At 37.0% G+C, this 22,486-nt stretch overlaps 2 protein-coding genes across 2 annotated transcripts; both read right to left on the minus strand.

The window, feature by feature from the left end:
- Nucleotides 1-1,324: 1,324 nt before the first annotated feature.
- On the minus strand, nucleotides 1,325-7,391 carry LOC124406635 (GMP reductase 2-like). Its single transcript, XM_046882115.1, has 6 exons — nucleotides 7,305-7,391; nucleotides 6,208-6,327; nucleotides 3,339-3,596; nucleotides 2,057-2,245; nucleotides 1,751-1,953; nucleotides 1,325-1,529 (listed from the first exon to the last, which is right to left on the minus strand). Exons 1-6 carry the CDS (start codon nucleotides 7,389-7,391, stop codon nucleotides 1,334-1,336), a joined length of 1,053 nt encoding a protein of 350 aa, XP_046738071.1. The 3' UTR covers nucleotides 1,325-1,333.
- Nucleotides 7,392-15,812: 8,421 nt separating this feature from the next.
- Nucleotides 15,813-22,047, minus strand: LOC124406634 (GMP reductase 2-like). The gene is made up of 6 exons (XM_046882114.1): nucleotides 21,961-22,047; nucleotides 20,363-20,482; nucleotides 17,041-17,298; nucleotides 16,545-16,733; nucleotides 16,241-16,443; nucleotides 15,813-16,017 (listed from the first exon to the last, which is right to left on the minus strand). Exons 1-6 carry the CDS (start codon nucleotides 22,045-22,047, stop codon nucleotides 15,822-15,824), a joined length of 1,053 nt encoding a protein of 350 aa, XP_046738070.1. The 3' UTR covers nucleotides 15,813-15,821.
- Nucleotides 22,048-22,486: the final 439 nt, after the last annotated feature.

Genomic DNA, 22,486 nt, shown 5'->3' on the forward strand with positions numbered 1-22,486 from the left:
GTCCACTCTCTATTATGGTGTTCCATGTATCAAGGTACATAGCACAAGGGGCTCGACTCTTAGAGCCACTAGCCAATTGTTCGACTAGCTCATCAAGCTAGTCAGAGGGCATCAGCTGGACGAGTTTCCAAAATACTGTACAGATTGATCAAGGTCTCGTTCCCTCGAAGCGTTGTTTCTCTTACTATTAAGTCCGTCCCTTCCACGTTAATTAGACTAAAGTAAGAGAGCTTTCTTGGGTAGGGATAATTGATGTAGAAAGTAAGATTAATCTCAGGTGGTCCTCACTTCGATGTATTCATGTCTGATGTGCTTTCTGTTCAATAAACTTGTTTTCACTATCTGGCTTGCTCGGGCTTTTCCCTCTATTCTTTGAAGTTTTTTTACGCCCTAGCGAGTCAAAGTTTACGACATAACCCGCGAAATAACTGTGTTCTTATTTGAAACCCCGTCCATTCGATCCTCCTCGAATTCTCAACCTTCGAGATATGATTCAATAAAACAAACACAAGAAAAATCACCTCTTCGATGTCAACAAACAGGTAGCATTAATTAGTCATAGCCTGGACTCTGGCCGTAATTTCGGCCGAATAGGTGCAACGTCTCGAATAGTCAAAAATTTTTTCCTGAAACCGTTTCCAATTCACCGGATAAAGCAGGACATTTTTTACTCATTTACTCCTCGTGCTTACAGAATTTAATGAAAAAGGTGAAGTGCACTAAGTGTGAAAAACAAAAAGTGCTCGTGCAAGTGCGTGAACGGCATCGTTTCGGTGTGACATTAATATTTTAGTGTAGTGCGTGTGGTATCGTGCTTGGTGATACTTATTCAAGTCCACGTGTCGAGAACGAAGAGAGTTTAAGGCCACTTTTTGTAGTGAACCGGAACGTGGTTGACGGAATTACATCCGTCGGTTCCGGATATGCAGCTCTACTAAAATTATTATATGTTCGAGCACCAAGTAATGCAATTCATGAACATCTCGGGGCGCTCAATGATATATATATATATGCAGCCCGTAAAACGTAATTGAACCTTTATTTTCAGCATTTTTCAGATGTCTTTGAGGTTAGTGTTGACTGAAATTTCCATAAAATTGCAGAAATTTCGTATTTAAGACTGTTGATTTTAACGTATCTGGTTTTTCAGGAGTATTGATTTATTCTGGATTTATTGAATGTGAAGCACTTTCACATTAATCCTGATCAACTTGAAAGACATGACACTTTTCGGGACCACGTTTACAAAATACAAATCATGGATTTTTAATCATACGACATCTTATTCGTAAGTGTGAGTATTTCCAAACTTACGCACTTCAAGGATTATAGTTTATTTTGATGGAGGTGGTCCGAAAATTGGGTTTAGCTGTTGCGTACAACGTATGAATGTCGTCTGTCGATGAAGTTCTTGGAGTCGATTTGCTCCCACATACGTGCACGTTGAACGTAAGCCACCCAATATATCTAATATCGTTGCTTCAACGTCGCCTTTGTGCGGAATTTCCACGGCTCTTCCTTCAGCGGCCCTATATTAAACGGAACACAAGTCTTACGGTCCGAAAATCATCTTCAATGTTGAAATCGTGATTTTGAAAATGATAGCTGTTTTGGACCAAACAAAATGATGAATAGTAATCAACACGCATCGAACTCGGCATGCGACAATTTTGACAATCAATATCTTATTGTTACTTTCTCCATATAATATGCTACAGATTTGTGCGCTTAGTTATCATAGCGCATGTACCTGTATTCTGCAACTTCACCGTAGTGTTTTTCCATTGCGGCACTAGAAGACAATCCATAAAATTGAGAATATCGTTTTCCATCTCTTTCTACAACTTTTCCACCGCATTGATCGTGACCTGCTAACATTCCCCCGATCATAACGAAGTCAGCACCGGCTCCGAACGCCTTGGCCAAATCTCCGACGCAGGTGCAACCTCCATCCTATACCAAAGTTCACTAATTTCAAGATCCTTGTGCAAATTGTACATCAGTTAGAAGTGTTTTTAGTGGCTGAGATACGATTGGTTATATTCCGAGTACTTACTGCAATGATGTGCCCACCTACGCCATGCGCAGCGTGCGCGCATTCAAGCACAGCGCTCAATTGGGGATAGCCAACACCGGTTTTCAAGCGAGTGGTACACACAGATCCCCCGCCAATGCCTACTTTGACGATATCAGCACCGGACAATATCAACTCTTCGACCATTTCTGGGGTTGCCACGCTTCCAGCCTATCAATCATTTGAACTGTTTCGTTAATAGGAACTTTGGTCTTTTATAGGTTATTCATTAGAATTACGAGTGGTTGATCGCTGCTGTCATCTCATTTATACGTGCCCCAAAAAGTTTATAGCTACGTGTAACCTAAATAGTAACCTTTGCGATTCTTCGTAATATTTTACATTCTTCGAACTATTTTTGTAATCCTCGTAATCACCGTGTTATTGCTTTGTAATCTACATACTCTTATTGTAAACCTGGCAATCATTTTGTAACCACTGTAATCTGTGCAATCACTTTTGGTCTCCGTAATCGATTTGTAAACTCTGCAAACCTTGCAGTTTCATTGACAGCCAGTAATCTGTGTAATCAACGACAATCATTGTGATCCTAATTTGTGTACGACATTTTCATAAGGTGAATAACCTCACGAAAAATGATAAGAATTCCGTAGGAGAATTCATTACGTCAACACAATCTCTGTTCCGGTTGCAACCGTCGAAATAATCTATACGTCGCAAAGAAACTAGAAAATGGAAAATCAATTCCGATGGTTGAACCTACAGGGAAAAACAAGTTGTAAAAAAGGATTTTTTTCAGTATTTTTCATCCATATACAAAACATACAATTCAAATACAACTACTGAAAGTACCACCAGCGAATTACCAAATCAAGACAGAAGTTTATCAGAAATTGAAATTTTGAATTTTTTTCGTTTGAAAGAATGGGACATACAAATTTTTCGTGCTTACCATGGAAATTTGAATGTAAGTTTATATAAACTTCACTACTAACAGAGGTCCGAAAATGTATAGGTTTATTGCAACCAGAAAAAGTCTTTCTCCATCGAACGGAATGCTCTTTTTATATCGCGGTAGACGATGAAAGGTAGTAATTACGATAGTTACATCTGGTCATTCTTGGTATTGTAAAATTATTATACTGTACAATTATTACTGCTACTATTCTCAATAGTTTGTAAGATTGTTAGATAAGGGTTTGTAAGACAAATTTTGAGTTAAGATATTCTTATGATCTCGCGCCCTTTGGAGAATAATTTTCAATATACAGAAACTATATTTTTCAGTATACGATAAACTTACCATAATTGTGTGGTTTGGGTAGGCGGACCGAACGTTCCTCACGAATTCAACGAAGGGTTGAATATGCCCGTTTGCAATAGTTATGGCAATTGTTGACAGCTCTGGAATGGCGTTAATAATATCCGAAAGTCGTTCGAAGTTACCAGGACCTATCCCCGCACACACGGCAACATTATTCAGACATTCAGGACTTGAAGCTGCAAAGGTTTTCCATTCTTCCAAGCTGTAGTATTTATTAATCGCCGTAAAGAGCCCATGCTGAAAGCATATAATTATCATGTTTTTAGTTATTAAATATTCAACCAGAGAGAGCAATTTTGAATACCCTATTTCTCTGTTCACAAAAACCAAAGGAAGTTATTGTGATCTATAGTTTCTAGGTCTGGAAAATCACCTCCGACCATTTTTTCCTGGACGTGTGTGTTTGGGTATGTATGTATGTGATCAATATTTTTTTTGTAACACCTGCATGGAAAGTGTCATTTTCGAGGGTCGTGTAGCGTGCGTGAAGTGCCTTATTCCTGAATAATAGAGTTGGCGCATGCGCGCATTCGATATGCTCTATTTCCCGGTGCGGAAGATTCGTAGCGCATGCGCACATTAGATATGCTCTATTTCCCGGTGCAGCGTATTCTTGTCACCGACAACACGGTCGACGGCAGCCTCGCGCGGCACTCTATACAATTCGACGTTGGTTTGCCTCTGAAATAACACTTTCCTACGCATGTGTTACAAAAAATAGCGTGTGTAGCTAGTGCGTGAAGGCGATACCTACCTCGTGTGATTGCAGCACTCGCCTGTCGGCTCGTGCTGCAAACTTGACACTCGTCGGATATCGCCTGTTTCACGCACTAGCTACACAATATACTATTTTCCCGACGATATTTCGAAAACGAGTTTCCAGATTTCAATGAATCTGGTCTTAATTCATACAGCTTTTCCGAACTTGAAACTGATTAGATTTTCGCTTTGATCTTTGAGTACTTTTTCAATTGTTTACATAATGCAATTTCGAAAATCAAATAAAAATAATGATATCTTGAGATTAGATTAACGAATTTGAATGAAAATTGGTGCCGTGAGGTTTCTTGTTATTGATATAAAACTATAAGATTATAAGATATAACTTTAATATCGTTTAATCTTTTTCGCCTAATTGGAAACTAGCGATTTCTCACTGTAGAACGTTTTTTAAATCAAGGTAAATTTTCGCAGCGGACGTATACGGGATACTTCTTTCCGCCTCTTGCAAGGGTTGAAGCAAATGACCAATTCATGAACACTTGTGTGATCTATGGGAATGATCATGTCCAATTGTTGATTTGCTTTTTATTTTCGTACGCGTAAGCGTCCGTGTCTTCTTTTTTCATAATTATTTTGATATGATTCCCAAATCATGATAGTGCGGCTTTCATATTATGTTTGCCAGTACCGTATCAATCTCATATTAATGAGTATTTATATTTGAGTAATATGAAACAAGAAAAAGTGTCCTTACGATATAAGAAGTTTGAAATAAAATTTATCAACACGCATTTATCTTTTTTCAAATTGTGTAAGTTATATACTAAAAAGTTGATACATTTTGATACGTGTCATTGACTCTTAACGATAACGTGAAGATATTATTTGGAGTAAATATTATATTACGTAACAAGGAGGCGAACTCGGTCTTCTCGGGCCGAGAAGTGTTGCCTTCTTGTTGCACACGATTCCTTGTACAACAAAAGTATCTGACGCGTTTTTTCACGAATCACGAAATTGAGATTAGGGCTGCGTGATGTCAGATTAGTTTGCGACAGCGCATGCGCGCAGTACAGAAACAAAATAATTATAACACACATTGTCAGGAGTGGAAAGTAGTCTTTTCTGTAATCCGCGCATACGTATTCGCAGCTTCACTCTACCGTCATGGAAACGGGTACTTTGTTTACGGAAAACAAGCACGAAAAAAAAGCGTAAAACATGCTAGCGATATGTAAAAGTGATTTAATTTGATAGTTGAGGGGCTTTTGAATGGCCGAAGCTCTATCCGTTCATTCTTCACACTTTTTCTGGCAGACGGAAATCGTCTCTACAGTAAAATAGGCTTGCTGAATTTAGTGTAATGGAAGCATTTTTCTGTGTACGTATCTTAACCGAATCTACTTCTCAAGCAAGCGTATGTCTATTTATATTCAATCTATATTTTAATTTAAGACTTATTGAATCGTAAGCGATAATTGAGTGAATTTACTTATCTTCTCATTTTCTATGTTACAAAATATACACAGTACACGCACTTTACATAATTAGTTTCTATAGCGATCTCTCGAGTTATAGATTTTATGGGGCTTTCTATATTTTACCAGACTGGAACATTATTTGTCGGGTTTCAAGATATGAGGTCAAATTAGTTAGGCTTCAGTCAAATGACCCCTCAGTCTCACCATTGCGACGTTATCACACCGCTTTGCTCGAACAGCACGTTTCTAGTTGTCGTAGAACTTTTTTACTCGAAGTCATATGCACAGGGAGAAGATTCTCGGGGTCGGAGGTAAAATGAAACTAAAGTCAAGACCTGCCTTGTATACGATATTTGTGCTCAATTTTAGTTACACTCTTATAGTACAGTGTTTCGCCCGTATTCACTACAAAAAAGAGCTCTTTGCTTCATATTCATTAATTATTACTGAAATAATATTTACCGGGAAAATAGTCGACTTGAATGTTCAATTTTGCATATGTTGGACGAGTTCCGAGTCTTATGACGTCATCAAACCGCAAAAGTTGTATTGTATATACTGCTGTCATGTTATTCCGAGAGTGTTATATTTCAGCGTTTGGTTACCATGGTGTCTTAGTACCGAGCCTTCGAATTCAAACGTACCTTTGAAAGTGCCTTGGCCATCTTAAATGTACCCGTACTGTCCATGTTTGACGCCATAATGGGAATACCCTTGTAAATACGTTGAGAAGTTCGGAATTTCATTTCAACGAATAGGTCGACCTGAAAATTTATCATTTCACACGTATACAACTACATTCTCGAAAACTTTATAATTTGCAGTGTACCTTTAGATTTTTAGTCAATTTCAGATTTAACGTGGAACCAACTTCAGTGCAAAAATTTGATAGTCAGTACGTAATGTGTATTGTGTATGCGTAGACAGGCAAATCCACAAAACCCTGAACTTTCAGCTAAGCGTAATGAAATTGAGAATGTTTATCAAGACAACATTACTACGCACTTGTACGTTTCAGTCCTAGTTCTACGTAGTATTGGAAACTCGTTTGCGTAATCAAATATTGTGTATTGCGAAAAAATCTACTCGAAAAATTTTGAAAGAAAAGACAATTTCGAAACCATATGCGAGTATCACGAAAATTTTCAAAGCTATCAAATTCCACGAGCGCTCTCCCAGTTCTCAGTTTTTATTATGATATATTTCAGTTTCAAGTCCTACTAAAACATCTCTCAATCTCATTTACATGTGCTCCTTTCGCAGAAAAAGTTAACTAGTTAGTTACCAAAAATTTTGTAGTAGCGTTATTAAAATTGAGAACAAAAACAATTTTTTCGTGAAATGCATTCAATTAGTGCGGAACAGAATAAATATTGAACATCACTTTGTAACGATAATATCTACTTATCTACGTATAATTCAAATAACTTATTTAACCGATTTCACTTGTGATAATTTATGTTGACTACGGGATATCCATCTCCAAAAAATAATGAATCGAGCAATAGATTTTGCACCAGCTAAATCGATTAGGTTGGTTTGAAGAATATTTTCTCCTCGCATGGGACGTATAACAACACTTGAAATGTAAGCATGCGCCAACTTTTGACTTCCGCAATATTTTGAAATCGGCTGTCTTCAACATTGCACTGCAGAATACTACACATTCTGGATCTTTGTACATGCAATACCCTGGCGTGTCCCAAATCAGTAGATTTTTTAACTGTCAAAGTACACTCACTTCCGCTCTGCTTCTGAGAGTGCTTCTTCTCGGGCGTATTAAAACATCTTTGTAATCTAATTTGATATCGTTGATTATGTTCGACATTTCTTAGAAACTGTCCTGTTACAGAAGTACTCGGAGGACTACTCGTGATCGGCTATGTGACGATGTCTTCCGACTAACGAGCTGGGACGTCGCTGTTATATTAAAATTCTCCTGCGGCTGGACTTTGCTAGAGACCCTGGTGTCTATGCGTGCGTGTTTGTCGGTGGATGTGAAATCGGGGAGGGGGATTGAGAAGATGTTAAACTAGAATATACTTATCATACCACGAGATGTCCGTACATGGAAATGTTTCGAATTTCATTCAAGAAGTCGTAGATGACCGCAATGTGGTTAATTCCGACTGAGTTCAATGGAAGAATCTCTTATTGATTGAAAAAAATTGACATAAAGAACGTTTATGGGTCGACGAGTTTGAAGAAGTCAAATCAATCGTCGCATCTCTCGAATGCCAAAATTTTATTGTTTTCCGGTTTCGATAAATCAGGGCTCACTTTATTCACGAATGAATTCTATTCAGATCACCTAAGATGAATTTTGATTAACAACGAATCACGATGATGAATGATGAAAATGAAATGAAAAAGAGGTGCAAACTATATATTCAATCAAATAAAACTATAGCGATATCGTCAATTCAGATTACACTGGTCAACAGTGTATCGATAGTTGAACAGCCTTAATAAAAGTTGATATCAACAACCCTAGGGATGGGCGTAGTTTTTCGGAATTAGCTCTAGTTATCTATTTTATCAACATTTTTAAATATGACTAAAAGCAATATTCAGATGAAGAATTCGTTTTTTCCACGTAAGGTTCGTGAAATAAATATTTCCTTCGAACCCTCATTTTAATACGAATTTTCATGTTTGAAAATGTTGGATTTGGGAATATAATCATGACTATATGAAAAACTACCCCCCTTCCCCCTCTTAATATTCCAATGACGTAAAAACTAGCGCCAATCCACGACGAAAAGAGGAGTTCCAGTCCCAATAACTCGTATTGCCACCTAAATCTTCATAATTGATTAACATTTCTTGAACAATATTTTTGTTATTAGGATTTTTCACGTTCTAAAAATTGGAAAACAACAGCTTTCAAGCTATTCCAGGACTATTTTTCTAAGCTTGTCATGACGTTCTCAAAGTCTGCATCTTCATACGAATGAAGTGAACAAGAATTTACTAGATTACTCCTTTGAAACTGATGAAAATAAATATCATTTTGATAGAGTTATTTTGAGAAAAGTATCCCTTCATGTATACATACATATATAAATAGCAAGAAGTCATTATGTGATACGTAAATCGCAGTTGATATTCTGAATAAGCGGACCGAAATAGATAAATATTATCATGTATCAGTATTTAGAATATGTATTCTTTGCAGACCTATGATATTAATATCGAGAGCTGAAGCTTGGACAGCATTTTTATGTCGTCATTTCTACTTTATTTTTTACTTCAATTTTGAAAAAAAAAAATACTAGATTTTTTGATAAAGTCTGATGTGCGCATTTAGACTTTGTAAGATGATTTTGATGTAAGGCCAGTCACCATTCCAATTTGTCTATGGATCTCCTGAAACTGTGAGATTATCTTGTTGAAAGTACGGGCCTTAAGATATAGGATAGGTCTAACAAAACTTTCAAATTGATATCTTAAAAATAACGGCTTTCGTGAGAAGCAAATTTTGTGAAATCTCATGTTCATTTGTTGAGACAGCAACTGAACTGTGATTGAATGGCTCACCGTATCGGAGCTTCGGATGCGTGATTTCTGCAGGTAAAATTCTTTCTGGTAAAACCTTTCTGGTCAACCGAATGTCGTTGATGGAAAGAAATTACAAATGTTAACAACCAAAAACGTAATTAAAACTGTACTTACAAATCGAAGATTCGAGATTTACTTATCCAAGAACATTTACAACTATTGTGAAAAGTGATCTTTTTAAGTCGTGATTTGTACAGGCTGTAGGTGAATGTCAAATCATCGTGAATACCGTTCTTCTATTAATTCTGAAAAATATTAGGTGCATCCACAACGATTGTATGCATCTTTTTACCCTCTTGGTGATTTTACGAAAACTCAACAGTTTCAGAATTAGGCAACATTTTATAAATATAGTCATTTTTTGCAAAAAGTTCAACAGTTATGCGATAAAAAATCATATGAAACTTTTTAAAAAAGTAAATTGAAGCTTTTACTGTCCGCTTTAAGTTTTCGCTGGAAAAAAAGTAAAAAAAATTTTCTACAAGTCGTGCGCTAAAATTGCAACCCCCAAAAAAAGCCAAAAAAACGACCAACTTTCAAAGTGCGTACCGGGCTCAAAAAAAATCGTAAAAATTTTTTCGAAAAAGGTAAACGAAGATTTATGTGTCCTTTTTAAAACGCCGCTTGGAAAATTGGGATATCGTCATTTTTCAGAGAAGGATGGAACTTTTTGTGTGGCTCGACATCGGAGCGAGTGTTTCCATACTTTTGGACGGTAGTGTACTTTGTTGGAGTCTAATTTTTCTGTTTGCGAAAAGTAATGGGGAACAGTTTGCGAATATAATTTCGAAGTACTCTTTCCTAACTGTATCCAATTTAAACAGATGTTCGATAAAAGATCTATTTATAGAACAGCAAATGAGAATAATTTGTTGGAAGCAGTTAATTTATAATGTCCACGTGTAGCGTACGAAGATAAAATTTGCGTTTATTGAACATAGATTTAACATCTTTTACTACGAACTTATGTAACCCATTTGTCATTCGTGAAGTTTACTATAGTAGAGAACAATAATTCACATAAATCAATCCACTGTATTGAATATATCATGACATGTTCGAAAATTTAGTATCAGATTCTTAATCGAGGAGCTGTAATAGCCCAAGGTCGCACATTTTATACATACTCGTGCACATATTCAACATCAAAAGAGTTTTATTCTCATGAACCAGTCTGCCATATTCGATCGGCTATATTGTATTTTCTGATTTGAAATTCTTCATCGGTGACCTCACAAACGCCCGTAAAGTTCAGTTTCTGCAACTCGACGTGAATGTAACTTTCAGAAATCACTCGGGCATATTGGATCTGCCATTTTGTATTCTGCAAATTAGGTAACAAATTCTTAATCAGCGACGGCAAAAACCCACTTTCGTGGTTGAATTCCTACAACTCTTTCAATTATCCGATCATACAAATTATTTGATCATTAAGCAACGATGTTGCAATATTGAGGGCTTGGCGCCAAAAATTATTCGTAACATCTCCCAAAAAGTTACAAGAAAATCTGTATACAAGCAAAGAGTTCTGTAATTTCATTTCACGGGCATCCCTTTTGCGCAACCACCTGTTGGAGAACTCTTCTATGTTATTTAAGGTCCTTAAATATCTTTTGGCCTGAAATGACTTGAAAGAGTAGATTTAATATTAAAAGATAACGGACGTTTTTCTGTAGAGCGTTCAATTCCCTACAGAAATACGCTACAGTCATATTAGTATACTGATACGTTCAAGAGTTGTAAAATTTCAAAGTTCAAAGATATTTTTTTTTACGTCATTTGAATGGGAAATAGAAAATCGCAATGAGGCAACTCTAAATATCAATATTAAGAGCTGGAACTTGGACGGCAACTTTTTTTAGTCATTCGAAACAATATTTTTAACCTTAATTAGAAGAAAAAAAAACGTGGTCGCTATTTTTTATACAGTCTACTTTACATATATTTCAGTCACAGGTCTTTTAAATAAACCTCATATCGAATCGATCAGTGCATCATCTTGTTTCGAGAGTTTTCTTTAAAAATCACCGACGTTCAGAATCCATGGACTGGATCAAGAGTTATAGTTGTAGAAATTCGGCAGATCGAACGAATGCTACTTACTGTTTCTTGTTTAGTCCGGCGGAACGGTAGCAAATTGAAATTGCATATTTTATCGGTTGATGTACATCATCAGCATTTTACTCGATATGCCATTCAATTATTATAAATATCGATCAACGTTTCAGACTTGCCCCATTACTTGAACCCGAATTCCTCCACGCAAATTAAAATTTCGTCCGCATAACATGCAGCTACTGAAAATCGAACTATGGGTTTTGCGATTAACCAGTGGTAGCAAAAGACGTCCTTAGTTCTACCATCACGTCGACCATTTTCCAATCATTCTCGTCATTTTCACTTCCAGGGGGTCCAAATTCCGAAAATTGAGGTCGAAAGAGATATAAGATATGATCGCAATGCGCTACACCGCAATGCTTTGCAGAGCCACCGGCAAATTTCTAACTGTAACTCAGGGTGCCTTCATATTCAAAATTATACATATATATTGTGGAGATTCGGCGACAGCAAAGTGTTGCTGAAATGCATTGAACGCGGGATAGACGACTGCAACATCGCCAGCAAGATGTGTCAGGTTACGTATCAGCTGAAGAAATATGTTGGTATGGATTATTTGTGTAGTAAGGTAAACATTTGACTTATAAACAATGTATTACCGTAACTAGAGCACTCATCACGTTTCTACTGGCAGTAAAGTTGTTCAAATAGTACCGTTTCAAATCAGCGGTCCAATCTTCTTTGTTTTTCACTTTATTCTCATATTGCGAAATTTTCAGTAAAATTGAGTCAATTGATTTAAAGACCTCTCTTGCTGTTTCTGTATTACTGCAGGTTCCTAGGCATAAGCGAAAAAACATAAAAGATCACGGATGTAAATTGTATAGAAAATGTATTAAAATACTTTATTGAGTGTATGCTGCTAATGGATTGATGCACAACGTGGATATGTGATATGTGTACTAGGGTTGTTCAAATATCGTTATTCTCGGAATTTTTGTTCCCATTACACATCTCGAAGCATTCTCAAAAAAAAAAAAAAAAACCTCCAAAATCCCAGAATCTTACCATTATTCCAAGTTCTGCCCAAGAGCCTTCGAATTTTCCCATTCCACAACCTAATATAGAATCTCCGACGCTTCCCGACTATTGTTTGTAACGTATTGATTTTTGCGTTGAAAAGATCTTAAACTTGGTAAATGTCCTACTTTCAGTTGAAGACATTCAATGCAAATTTGAAGAGATTTTGCATTCACCGTGAAGTGCGATAAAATCGTACATCATTAAAATGGAAAAATTGCAAGGCTTCGGGCAGAATTTATAATTAAGATAGAAGCCCGGAGTTTCGGCGTCATTCTTTCTGTTACATCGAATTAACCCCGGGACTCTGCACTTGGGTACCTCTAAACCCACATAATTCTGACGGCCTGCTTCAATCATTTTTTTTTTTTTTTTCACTTTCTTCGATCGAATTTTTCACAGTGAAAAATTCATGTTAGGTTTTTTCGCATGTACTGTTATATTCTTCAGACACTCAGCTTTCGATTGAACAAAAATCTTCTACGACAAACAGTCCGCTAGCAGCGTTGATTTGAAGTTGCCGAGTGCGTGTAAACCATGTGTAGGTCATTCGTTTCGTGCTGATGTTGTGGGGTCCTAGGCCGAAGGATGTTGCAGTCCATGGTAGCAGAAATGTTCGAATACGATCACGTATACATGCATTTAAATTTCCATCAAGCATATGTAATGTTTCGACTGGAATTTTTCAGCAGTCTTCAATTCTATAACTTACGCTCCGTGAACACGACCCCCTCTCCTCGGTCAAAACCACACGTCCACGGTAGATCGCGGCTTTTCCCAGCCGCAATTAGATTCGCAGGTTTTTGGAAAATAAAAGCGTCTTCTCCACGTGGTTCAACAACCGGGCCCCAGGAATATTTTGATATTATTTTTAAGTTTTGAAACAGACATGTTGTGCTTTCAAGCTGCGAGGCGTTCAATCCTCTAAGGCAGTCGACAAGGAGAGTGGACGAGTTTGTCGGACAGCCGAAATGCTTGCCGACTTGAAATGAATTTCTTTTGCAAATGGCCGGAGATTCCATCGTCGCCAAGGTCAATCCTGGTCCACTTTGGAATATACATTTGTGAAATAGTCCTGCGAATCAAGTTCCAACTGTGCTTTGTAACTTGAACGTCTGTTGAGGTGGTGAAAAGCCGTAAGCCATTTACGCAAGCCGTTTCGAAGATCTTCGCAACAAAGATAGGCTATAGAATCATTTCACACACAGGTTCCATGGGAAACTCTCTAGAGAGAGCTTAGGGCGGACCTCAATTGAATGCCAGAGAAATTTTTGTCCCGGCGTATCAAAAGAAATTTGGTTTCTCGACACAATTCTTTCCAAACCCGCAAATCAACTCCCGAGGTGAAAAATATTCTTACTAGCATTAAATAATCCAAGGTTGTTGCCATGCGCATGTACCGTTCCCAGTGATCTGGCCGGGTGACTAAACACAGCCGTGGGTCATTGTGCCCTCATTTTGTATGTACGTACATCACAACATCCTATGAATGCTGTACCCAATCTTGATATTGACAATCTTGAAACAATAGAAAGCAAATTAGAGAGACAGCAGAAGTTCACAGTTAATTGTCTCTTTCCGTGAGTCGAGAGTGAAGCAAAATTCATGAGAAAATGAGAGATAAAATCCAATTCACTGATAAGTCGAATGAAATTGCAGTCAGGCAGAGTGAAATCACCATGATTTTGAGAACTTTATGGAAACTTGATTGATCCACATTATTTCACGCCGGTATATTTTGCCAGTTACGCTCCAATCGCTAATTCGGAAGCCATATCAGGTCTGGATCGACTCAAAAACCGAGGATGAATATTATTTTGAACTTCAAAGGCTTGGCGCTGAGTCACGTTGTGTTCACGTTTGTGATGCGTTTGGTATACAATTATTTTATCACTCAGGCCACGGAAACATAACATTTCATGAAAAATATCCCTACATTAATGAGAAATTCATTCTTCAAACTATTCACGATTGCAAACATTTCTTAGCTACATCGCTCGCAAGGCCGTTTGTTGGTTGAACGATTATTGCGTGATAATTCTTATATTCGCGGAGTGCTGAGGGGTTATTTACTTGTCGAAACTGAAATTGTAATAAAGAACGAAGAAAGTTTGAGGCCATCTTTTGTAGTGAACCGGCACATGGTTGACGGAATTACATCCGTCGGTTTCGGATATGCAGCTCTACTAAAATTATATTCGAGGCCATAAAGCTTTGAGACTCGTTACAAAAAAAGATGTGTATCAAATTTTGTCAAAAAGAATATTTTTCATTTTGTCTTACTCTGGTATTTGTATTTACAGAAACGGTTCCTGTAGAGCTTTCAGTATGACGATCGACATGTAGTTCAAAACTACAAAGTTACAAAGTTATTTGGTTCACATAGTAATTCAAATCTCGAATTTTGTAAATAGTTTCAAAAAAAATTTCAAACCGAATCATCTTAAAACCATGGTTCAGTTATAATTGAAAAATCTTTGTGCGATGAAGCGTTGGTTGTGGATTTGTGAAATTTTCACATTCTCACATACATTAGCTACAAATTCACGTCAAACTATAAAAATCGAGAGAAACTTGCAAATTTTAGAAAAAATGTTCGAAATGAAATTTTCTACTTTTCATAAAAAAAGAGCGTCAAAATCAAAGTATCATAGCCATCTCAAAAATCCGACATAGTTCTGTAGCGTATGTATCCAAAAATATGTGTGAGCAACGTGATTTGACAGTTGCAATTGATTGAGATGCGCAGATTTCAGTATCCCCTACACTCGACGGTTGATGAAAACTATTCTTCATTGCAAATTGAGATTCGATGACTAGTGAATATGTTTTGCATTGAAAATTTAAAAATAATGGATAATGAAAACGCATAGGCAATCAACAAAGTGATGCATTATTCTGCACGGTAATCCCAGGATAGTCTTTGTCTCGTTTTTTCATTTCCAGCTAGCGACATGTGCAATTGGCCAGAACTTTAGCATTTTCTTTCAATTTCGCCCACTACACATCTTTCCTTTTCATTCCATACTTCAGATGCATCCCCCAAAACTTCAAGAACTCGACCTCAATTCATTCATTCTCCACACAAGCAATGCAATTCATTAACATCTCGGGGCACTAAATGATTCTCTAGCAGTTATCCATCAAAGAATATAAATGCAGTCCGTAAAACGTAATTGAACCTTTATTTTCATCATTATTCAGATGTCTTTGATGTCGGCGTTGATTGAAATTTCCATTGATTTCTGGAAATTCCGTATTTGAGACTAATGATTTTGACGTTCTTGGTTTTTGGAAATGAAGTCACAGGTATCAAAGTATTTGATGTCGTAGAGTCATTCAGAAGTATTGATTTATTTTGTATTTCTTAAATGTGAAGTACTATCAAATTAGCTAAAATAAAATGCTTCTCACGATAAACCGCTCACCTGATCAACTTGAAAGACTTGACACTTTTCGGGACTACGTTTACAAAATACAAATCATGGATTTCAAATGATACAACACCTGGTCCGTAAGTATGAGTATTTTTAAACTTACACACTTCAAGGATTATAATTTATTTTGTTGGTGGTGGTCCGAAAATTGGGTTAAGCTGTTGCGTACAACGTATAAATGTCGTCTGTCGATGAAGTTCTTGGAGTCGATTTGCTCCCACATACGTGCACGTTGAACGTAAGCCACCCAATATATCTAATATCGTTGCTTCAACGTCGCCTTTGTGCGAAATTTCTACAGCTCTTCCTTCAGCGGCCCTACATTGAACGGAACACAAGTCTTACAGTCCGGAAATCATCTTTAACGTTGAAATCGTGGTTTTGAAAATGAAGGCTGTTTTGGGCGTGACAAAATGACGAATAGTAATCAACACGTATCGAACTCGGCATGCGACAATTTTGACTATCAATATCTTATTGTTACTCTTCCTCCATATAATATGCTACAGATTTATGCGCTCAGTTTTCATAGCGCATTTACCTGTATTCTGCAACTCCACCGTAGTGTTTTTCCATTGCGGCACTAGAACACAATCCATAAAATTGAGAGTAACGTTTTCCATCTCTTTCTACAACTTTTCCACCGCTCTGATCGTGACCTGCTAACATTCCCCCGATCATAACGAAGTCTGCACCGGCTCCGAACGCCTTGGCCAAATCTCCGACGCAGGTGCAACCTCCATCCTATACCAAAGTTCAGCAATTTTGAGACCCTTGTGCAACTTATACATCATTTCAGTGTTTTCAGTGGCTGAGATATGATTGGTTATATTCCGAGTACTTACTGCAATGATGTGCCCACCTACGCCATGCGCAGCGTGCGCGCATTCAAGCACAGCGCTCAATTGGGGATAGCCAACACCGGTTTTCAAGCGAGTCGTACACACAGATCCCCCGCCAATGCCTACTTTGACGATATCAGCACCGGACAATATCAACTCTTCGACTATTTCTGGAATGGCTACGTCTCCAGCCTATCAATCAGACTTGGATTAACTTCAACCCTTTCGTTGATCTGAACTTTGGTCTTTTATAGGTTATTTATTAGTATGACGAGGGGTTGATCGCTTCTGTAATCTCTTTCATAACGGCCCCGAAAGTTGCGTTCACCTATAATCTTTGCGATTCTTAGCAATATTTTGTATTCTTCGTGCTATTTTTGTAAAGAAACAAATTAGCATCTTTTTCTGAATAGTTTGTGAGACATGCTTCGAGTTAAGATATTCTCATGATTTGGTGCTTTTTTAAGTAAAGATTTCTTTTCAATACACTGAAACCTACTATAATTGTGTGTTTTGGGTAGGCAGACCGAACTTTCTTCACAAATTCAACGAAGGGCTGAATATGTCCATTCGCAATATCTACGGAAATCATTGATAGTTCTGGAATGGCTTCAATAATATCCGAAAGTCGTTGAAAGTCACCAGGACCTATTCCCATACACACGGAAACATTGCGAAGACATTCAGGACTTGAAGCTGCGAAGGTTTTCCACTCCTCCACGCTGTGGTATTTATGAATCGCCGTGAAGAGCCCGTGCTGAAAGCATATAATTATTATGTTCCCGGTTATTAAAAATGTGACCGTAGAGAGCAATTTTTGACTTTCCGTTTCTCTGTTTACAGAGACAAAAGGAAGTTATTGCGATCACCCTGAAAACGAAAAGTTGAGTTGTCACCAGAACTCGACGTTTCATGACTGGAGAATCACCTCTGACTACGTTCGTGCGTATGTATATATCTGATCAGTTTTTTGTCAGACGATATCTCGAAAACGAGTGATCGGATTTCAGTGATTCTGGTCTCAATCGACACCGCTTTTCCAAACTTAGACCTGATTAGATTTTGGCTTTGATCCGTGCCACCAAATTCCAAATATTAAATCAAAATAATTATATCTTGAGAACGGATAGTCAGATTAGGATGAAAATTGGTGCCGCTAGGTTTTTTCGGTTACTTATCACGAATCGAAGGTCAGGATTGCAAAATTTTAATTGAGCGTGTTTGATAAGCTAGAAAAAAAAATAAAAACATTTAGATTTTGATGAAACTTAGTACTCGTCGGTTCGTTGGATGGCTGATCACGAATCTGAAGTCTGATTGTAAAATCCATAATGTCGATCCAATGGAGTGGAAAAACTGTAAAAATACTCTGATTTTTGTGAAGATTGGTAGGTGCTGGTTTTTTGGGTCTCCGATAACAAATCCGAGGTGAGACTTACAAAATTTGTAATGATGGATCCGTTATAGAGGTTCAAAATAGAATGAAACTACGCCGTATTTTCATGTAATATGGTACCCGAGGGCAGGGAAACAGACATTCATTTTATAATTTATCTGAATATATAGAACGATTACGAAACAGTCTCAGTAAATAACGATAATAAGGTGAAAAGACTGACAATCTAGTTGATAAAATGCAGAAAATGCTATGTACAATTACAAAATTTTTCCTCTGGTTTGAGTCATAAAGTAAAAAGATAAGAAACTTAGGGATTAAAGTTAACATCTAGTATTAATGGCACTTCCATCAGTGATTAGCCGGGAATTTATTCCATATCTACCGCATAGCGCATCTCGGTCTAAATCTATGTTGAGCAACAATAAATCATTTCACGTTAATCTTCCCCATCAACTTATATTTATTGTTATAATGAGAGCCATTGTACATTACGGTCTTTTACGTAAATTGAGAGAACGGTTCACTGAAATCATGGCAACACTATTTTACCACGGAATGCCACAAAAAACTTCGTTTGATTGCCAGTTGGATGAAAGACAAAGAAATTGTATCGGTTATTACTGCGCAGACAACGTATGCACGTTGTGGAGGAATCTACTTTATTTTTCTCATACAAGAGGCTGCAGGAAAGAATATTGCTTACTCTTTTTCACTCAATAGTAAACTAGCGGTTTCTCACTGTGAAACGTTTTTTAAACCAGGTTCAATTTTTACAGCGAACGTATGCGAGACTCTCCGTTCCTCCTACTGCATGAGTTGAAGAACTTTGCCAAGTCATGAATACTTGTGTGAACAGTGGGAATGGTAATCTCTAAATTTCCATTTTCCTTTTATTTTGACACGTTTCGTAGATCTTGATAGTGCGGCTTTCATATTATGCCTGCTGATACCGTATCAATCTCATATTGATGAGTATTTATATTGGAGTAATAGAAAACAAAATAAGTGGAATGAGAATATAAGAAGTTTGGAATAAAATTTATCATCACGTATTTATCTTGTTTCAAATTGTGTACGTTAGATACTGAAAAGTTGATACATTTTGATACGTGTCATTGACTCTAACGATAACGTGAAGATATTATTTGGAGTAAATATTATATTGCGTAACAAGAAGGCAAACTTGGTCTTCTCGGGCCTAGCGTAAGTTTGTGATGTAAGTAGTAGGTGAGCACGCGTATGAGCCAACTTTAAGTATTGCAAAGACGCGAGGCCAAAAGACCGTTGCCTTTTTGTTGCACACGATTCCTTATACAACAGAAGTATCTGACGCGTTTTTTCACAAAGCGCGAAATTGAGGTTAGGGCTGCGTGATGTCAGATTAGTTTGCGACAGCGCATGCGTGCAGTACAGAAACAAGATAATCATAACTCTCAGGAGTGAAAAGTGGTATTTTGTGTACTTCGCGCATACGTATTCGCAGCTTCACTCTACCGTCATAAAAACGGGTACTTTGTGTACGGAAAACAAGCATGAAAAAAAAGCGTGAAACATGCTAGCGTTATGTAAAAGTAATTTAATTTGATATTCTGAATGGCCGAAGCGCTATCCGTTCATTCTTCACACTTTTTCTGGCAGACAGAAATCGTCTCTACAGTAAAATAGGCTTGCCGAATTTAGTGAAATGGAAGCATTTTTCTGTGTACGAATTTTAACTGAATATACTTCTTAAGCAAGCGTATGTCTATTTATATTTCAATTATATTTTAATTAATCATTTATTAAATCGTCAGCGATAATTGAGTAAATTTACTTATCTTCTCATTTTCTATGTTACAAAATATACACTGTATACGCACTTTACATAATTAGTTTCTATAGCGATCTCTAGAGTTATAGATTTCATGCGGCTTTCTATATTTTACTAGACTGGAACATTATTTGTCGGGTTTCAAGATATAAGGTCAAATTAGTTAGGCTTCAGTCAAATGACCCCTGAGTCTCACCTTTGCGACGTTATCACACCGCTTTGCTCGAATAGCACGTTTCTAGTTGTCGTAGAACTTTTTTACTCGAAGTCATATGCACAGGGAGAAGATTCTCGGGGTCGGAGGTCAAATGAAACTAAAGTCAAGACCTGCCTTGTATACGATATTTGTGCTCAATTTTAGTTACACTCTTATAGTACAGTGTCTCGCCCGTATTCACTTCAAAAAGAGAGCACTTTGCTTGGTACTCATTAATTATTACTAAAATAATATTTACTGGTCAAACGGTCGACTTAAATGTTCAATGTCTAATGACGTCGTCAAACCGCAAGAGTTATATTATATATACTGCTGTCATGTTATTCCGAGAATGTTATATTTTAGCGTTTGGTTACCATGGTGTCTTAGTACCAAGCCTCAGAATTCAAACGTACCTTTGAAAGTGCCTTGGCCATCTCAAATGTACCCGTACTGTCCATGTTTGACGCCATAATGGGAATACCCTTGTAAATACGTTGAGAAGTTCGGAATTTCATTTCAACGAATAGGTCGACCTGAAAATTTATCATTTCACACGTAAACGATTAACATTCTCAAAAATTTGATAATATGCAGTGTAGCTTCAGATTTTCAGTTAATTTCAGATTTAACGTGAAACCAACTTCAGTGCAAAAATTTGATAGTCAGTACGTAATGTGTAATGTGTATGCGTACAGGGGCAAATCCACAAAACCCTGAAGTTTTACCTAAGCGTAATGAAATTGAGAATATTTATTAAGACACCATTGTTACGCACTTGCACGTTTCAGTAATAGTTCTAAATTTGTAGTTAGAAACTTGTTTGCATAATTAAATATTCTGGAATAAGAAGAATCTGGTAGAAAAAATTTTGGAAGAGAAGAGAATGTCGAAATCATCTGCGAGTATTTTGAGAATTTTCGAAGCTTCAATCGAATTTCACGAGTGCTTTCCCACCTCTTTCAGTTCTGATTCTGATACAATGTGTTAGAATTTCACGTCCTACTAAAATATCACCCATTTTCCCTTACACGTACTCCTTTCGCCTTTGACATATTTTTCATCAAAAAATGTATCTTTTATAAGGTGTCCCATAACTTTGCCATGAATAGTTTTCATGCGGTAACAGTTCGAAAATTATCATAAGACGCGTGAACTTTGTATGAAACTCAGTTTCTACAACGTCAGATGAGAAATTTTGCTTGTTTTAATATTTTCGTAACTGTAAACTATAGTTTTTCATATCTATCGACTAAAAAAATTAAAACGATGGTGATCGAATGTGATTTCATTGACAGTATTGTTATGTTTTAATCAACGTTATACGGATATTTCGGTTCGATGCAGCATTTAAAAGTTATAGTTCATTTTCTGGAAGTTGCATTTAATAATTTATACGATTGTAAAGTTTAGATTATCATAAATAACTACATAATACATGGCCAGGTTCATAAGACTTTCAGCTCTTTGGAATAAGATATATTCTGCACTCTATACGCCACGTTTGATGTATATTTTCAGATGATTAAAATTGAAAACAAAAACAATTTTCCCGTGAAATGCATTCAATTGGTACGGGAAAAAATAACTATTAACATGACTTTTTGAGGATAATACCTATACGTAATTTTTTACAATATCGTGCATGACGTAATGCAACAGTCAAGTTTTCAATCAAATCAACCGTATAGTTCAAATAACTTATTTGATCGATTTCACTTGTGATAATTTCTGTTAACTACGGTATATTTATCTCTAAAAAATCACGATTGGAGAAACAATTTCTGTACCAGCTAAATCGATTAGATTGATTTGACGAATATTTCCTCTCCGTATGGGACGTATGACAACACTTGAAATGTAAGCATGCGCCAACTTTTGACTTCCGCAATATTTTGAAATCGGCTGTCTTCAACATTGCACTGCAGAATACTACACATTCTGGATCTTTGTACATGCAATACCCTGGCGTGTCCCAAATCAGTAGATTTTTTAACTGTCAAAGTACACTCACTTCCGCTCTGCTTCTGAGAGTGCTTCTTCTCGGGCGTATTAAAACATCTTTGTAATCTAATTTGATATCGTTGATTATGTTCGACATTTCTTAGAAACTGTCCTGTTACAGAAGTACTCGGAGGACTACTCGTGATCGGCTATGTGACGATGTCTTCCGACTAACGAGCTGGGACGTCGCTGTTATATTAAAATTCTCCTGCGGCTGGACTTTGCTAGAGACCCTGGTGTCTATGCGTGCGTGTTTGTCGGTGGATGTGAAATCGGGGAGGGGGATTGAGAAGATGTTAAACTAGAATATACTTATCATACCACGAGATGTCCGTACATGGAAATGTTTCGAATTTCATTCAAGAAGTCGTAGATGACCGCAATGTGGTTAATTCCGACTGAGTTCAATGGAAGAATCTCTTATTGATTGGAAAAAATTGACATAAAGAACGTTTATGGGTCGACGAGTTTGAAGAAGTCAAATCAATCGTCGCATCTCTCGAATGCCAAAATTTTATTGTTTTCCGGTTTCGATA

Source organism: Diprion similis, chromosome 6 (assembly GCF_021155765.1).
Source record: "Diprion similis isolate iyDipSimi1 chromosome 6, iyDipSimi1.1, whole genome shotgun sequence".
In the NCBI taxonomy this organism is placed as follows: Eukaryota; Metazoa; Arthropoda; class Insecta; order Hymenoptera; family Diprionidae; genus Diprion; species Diprion similis.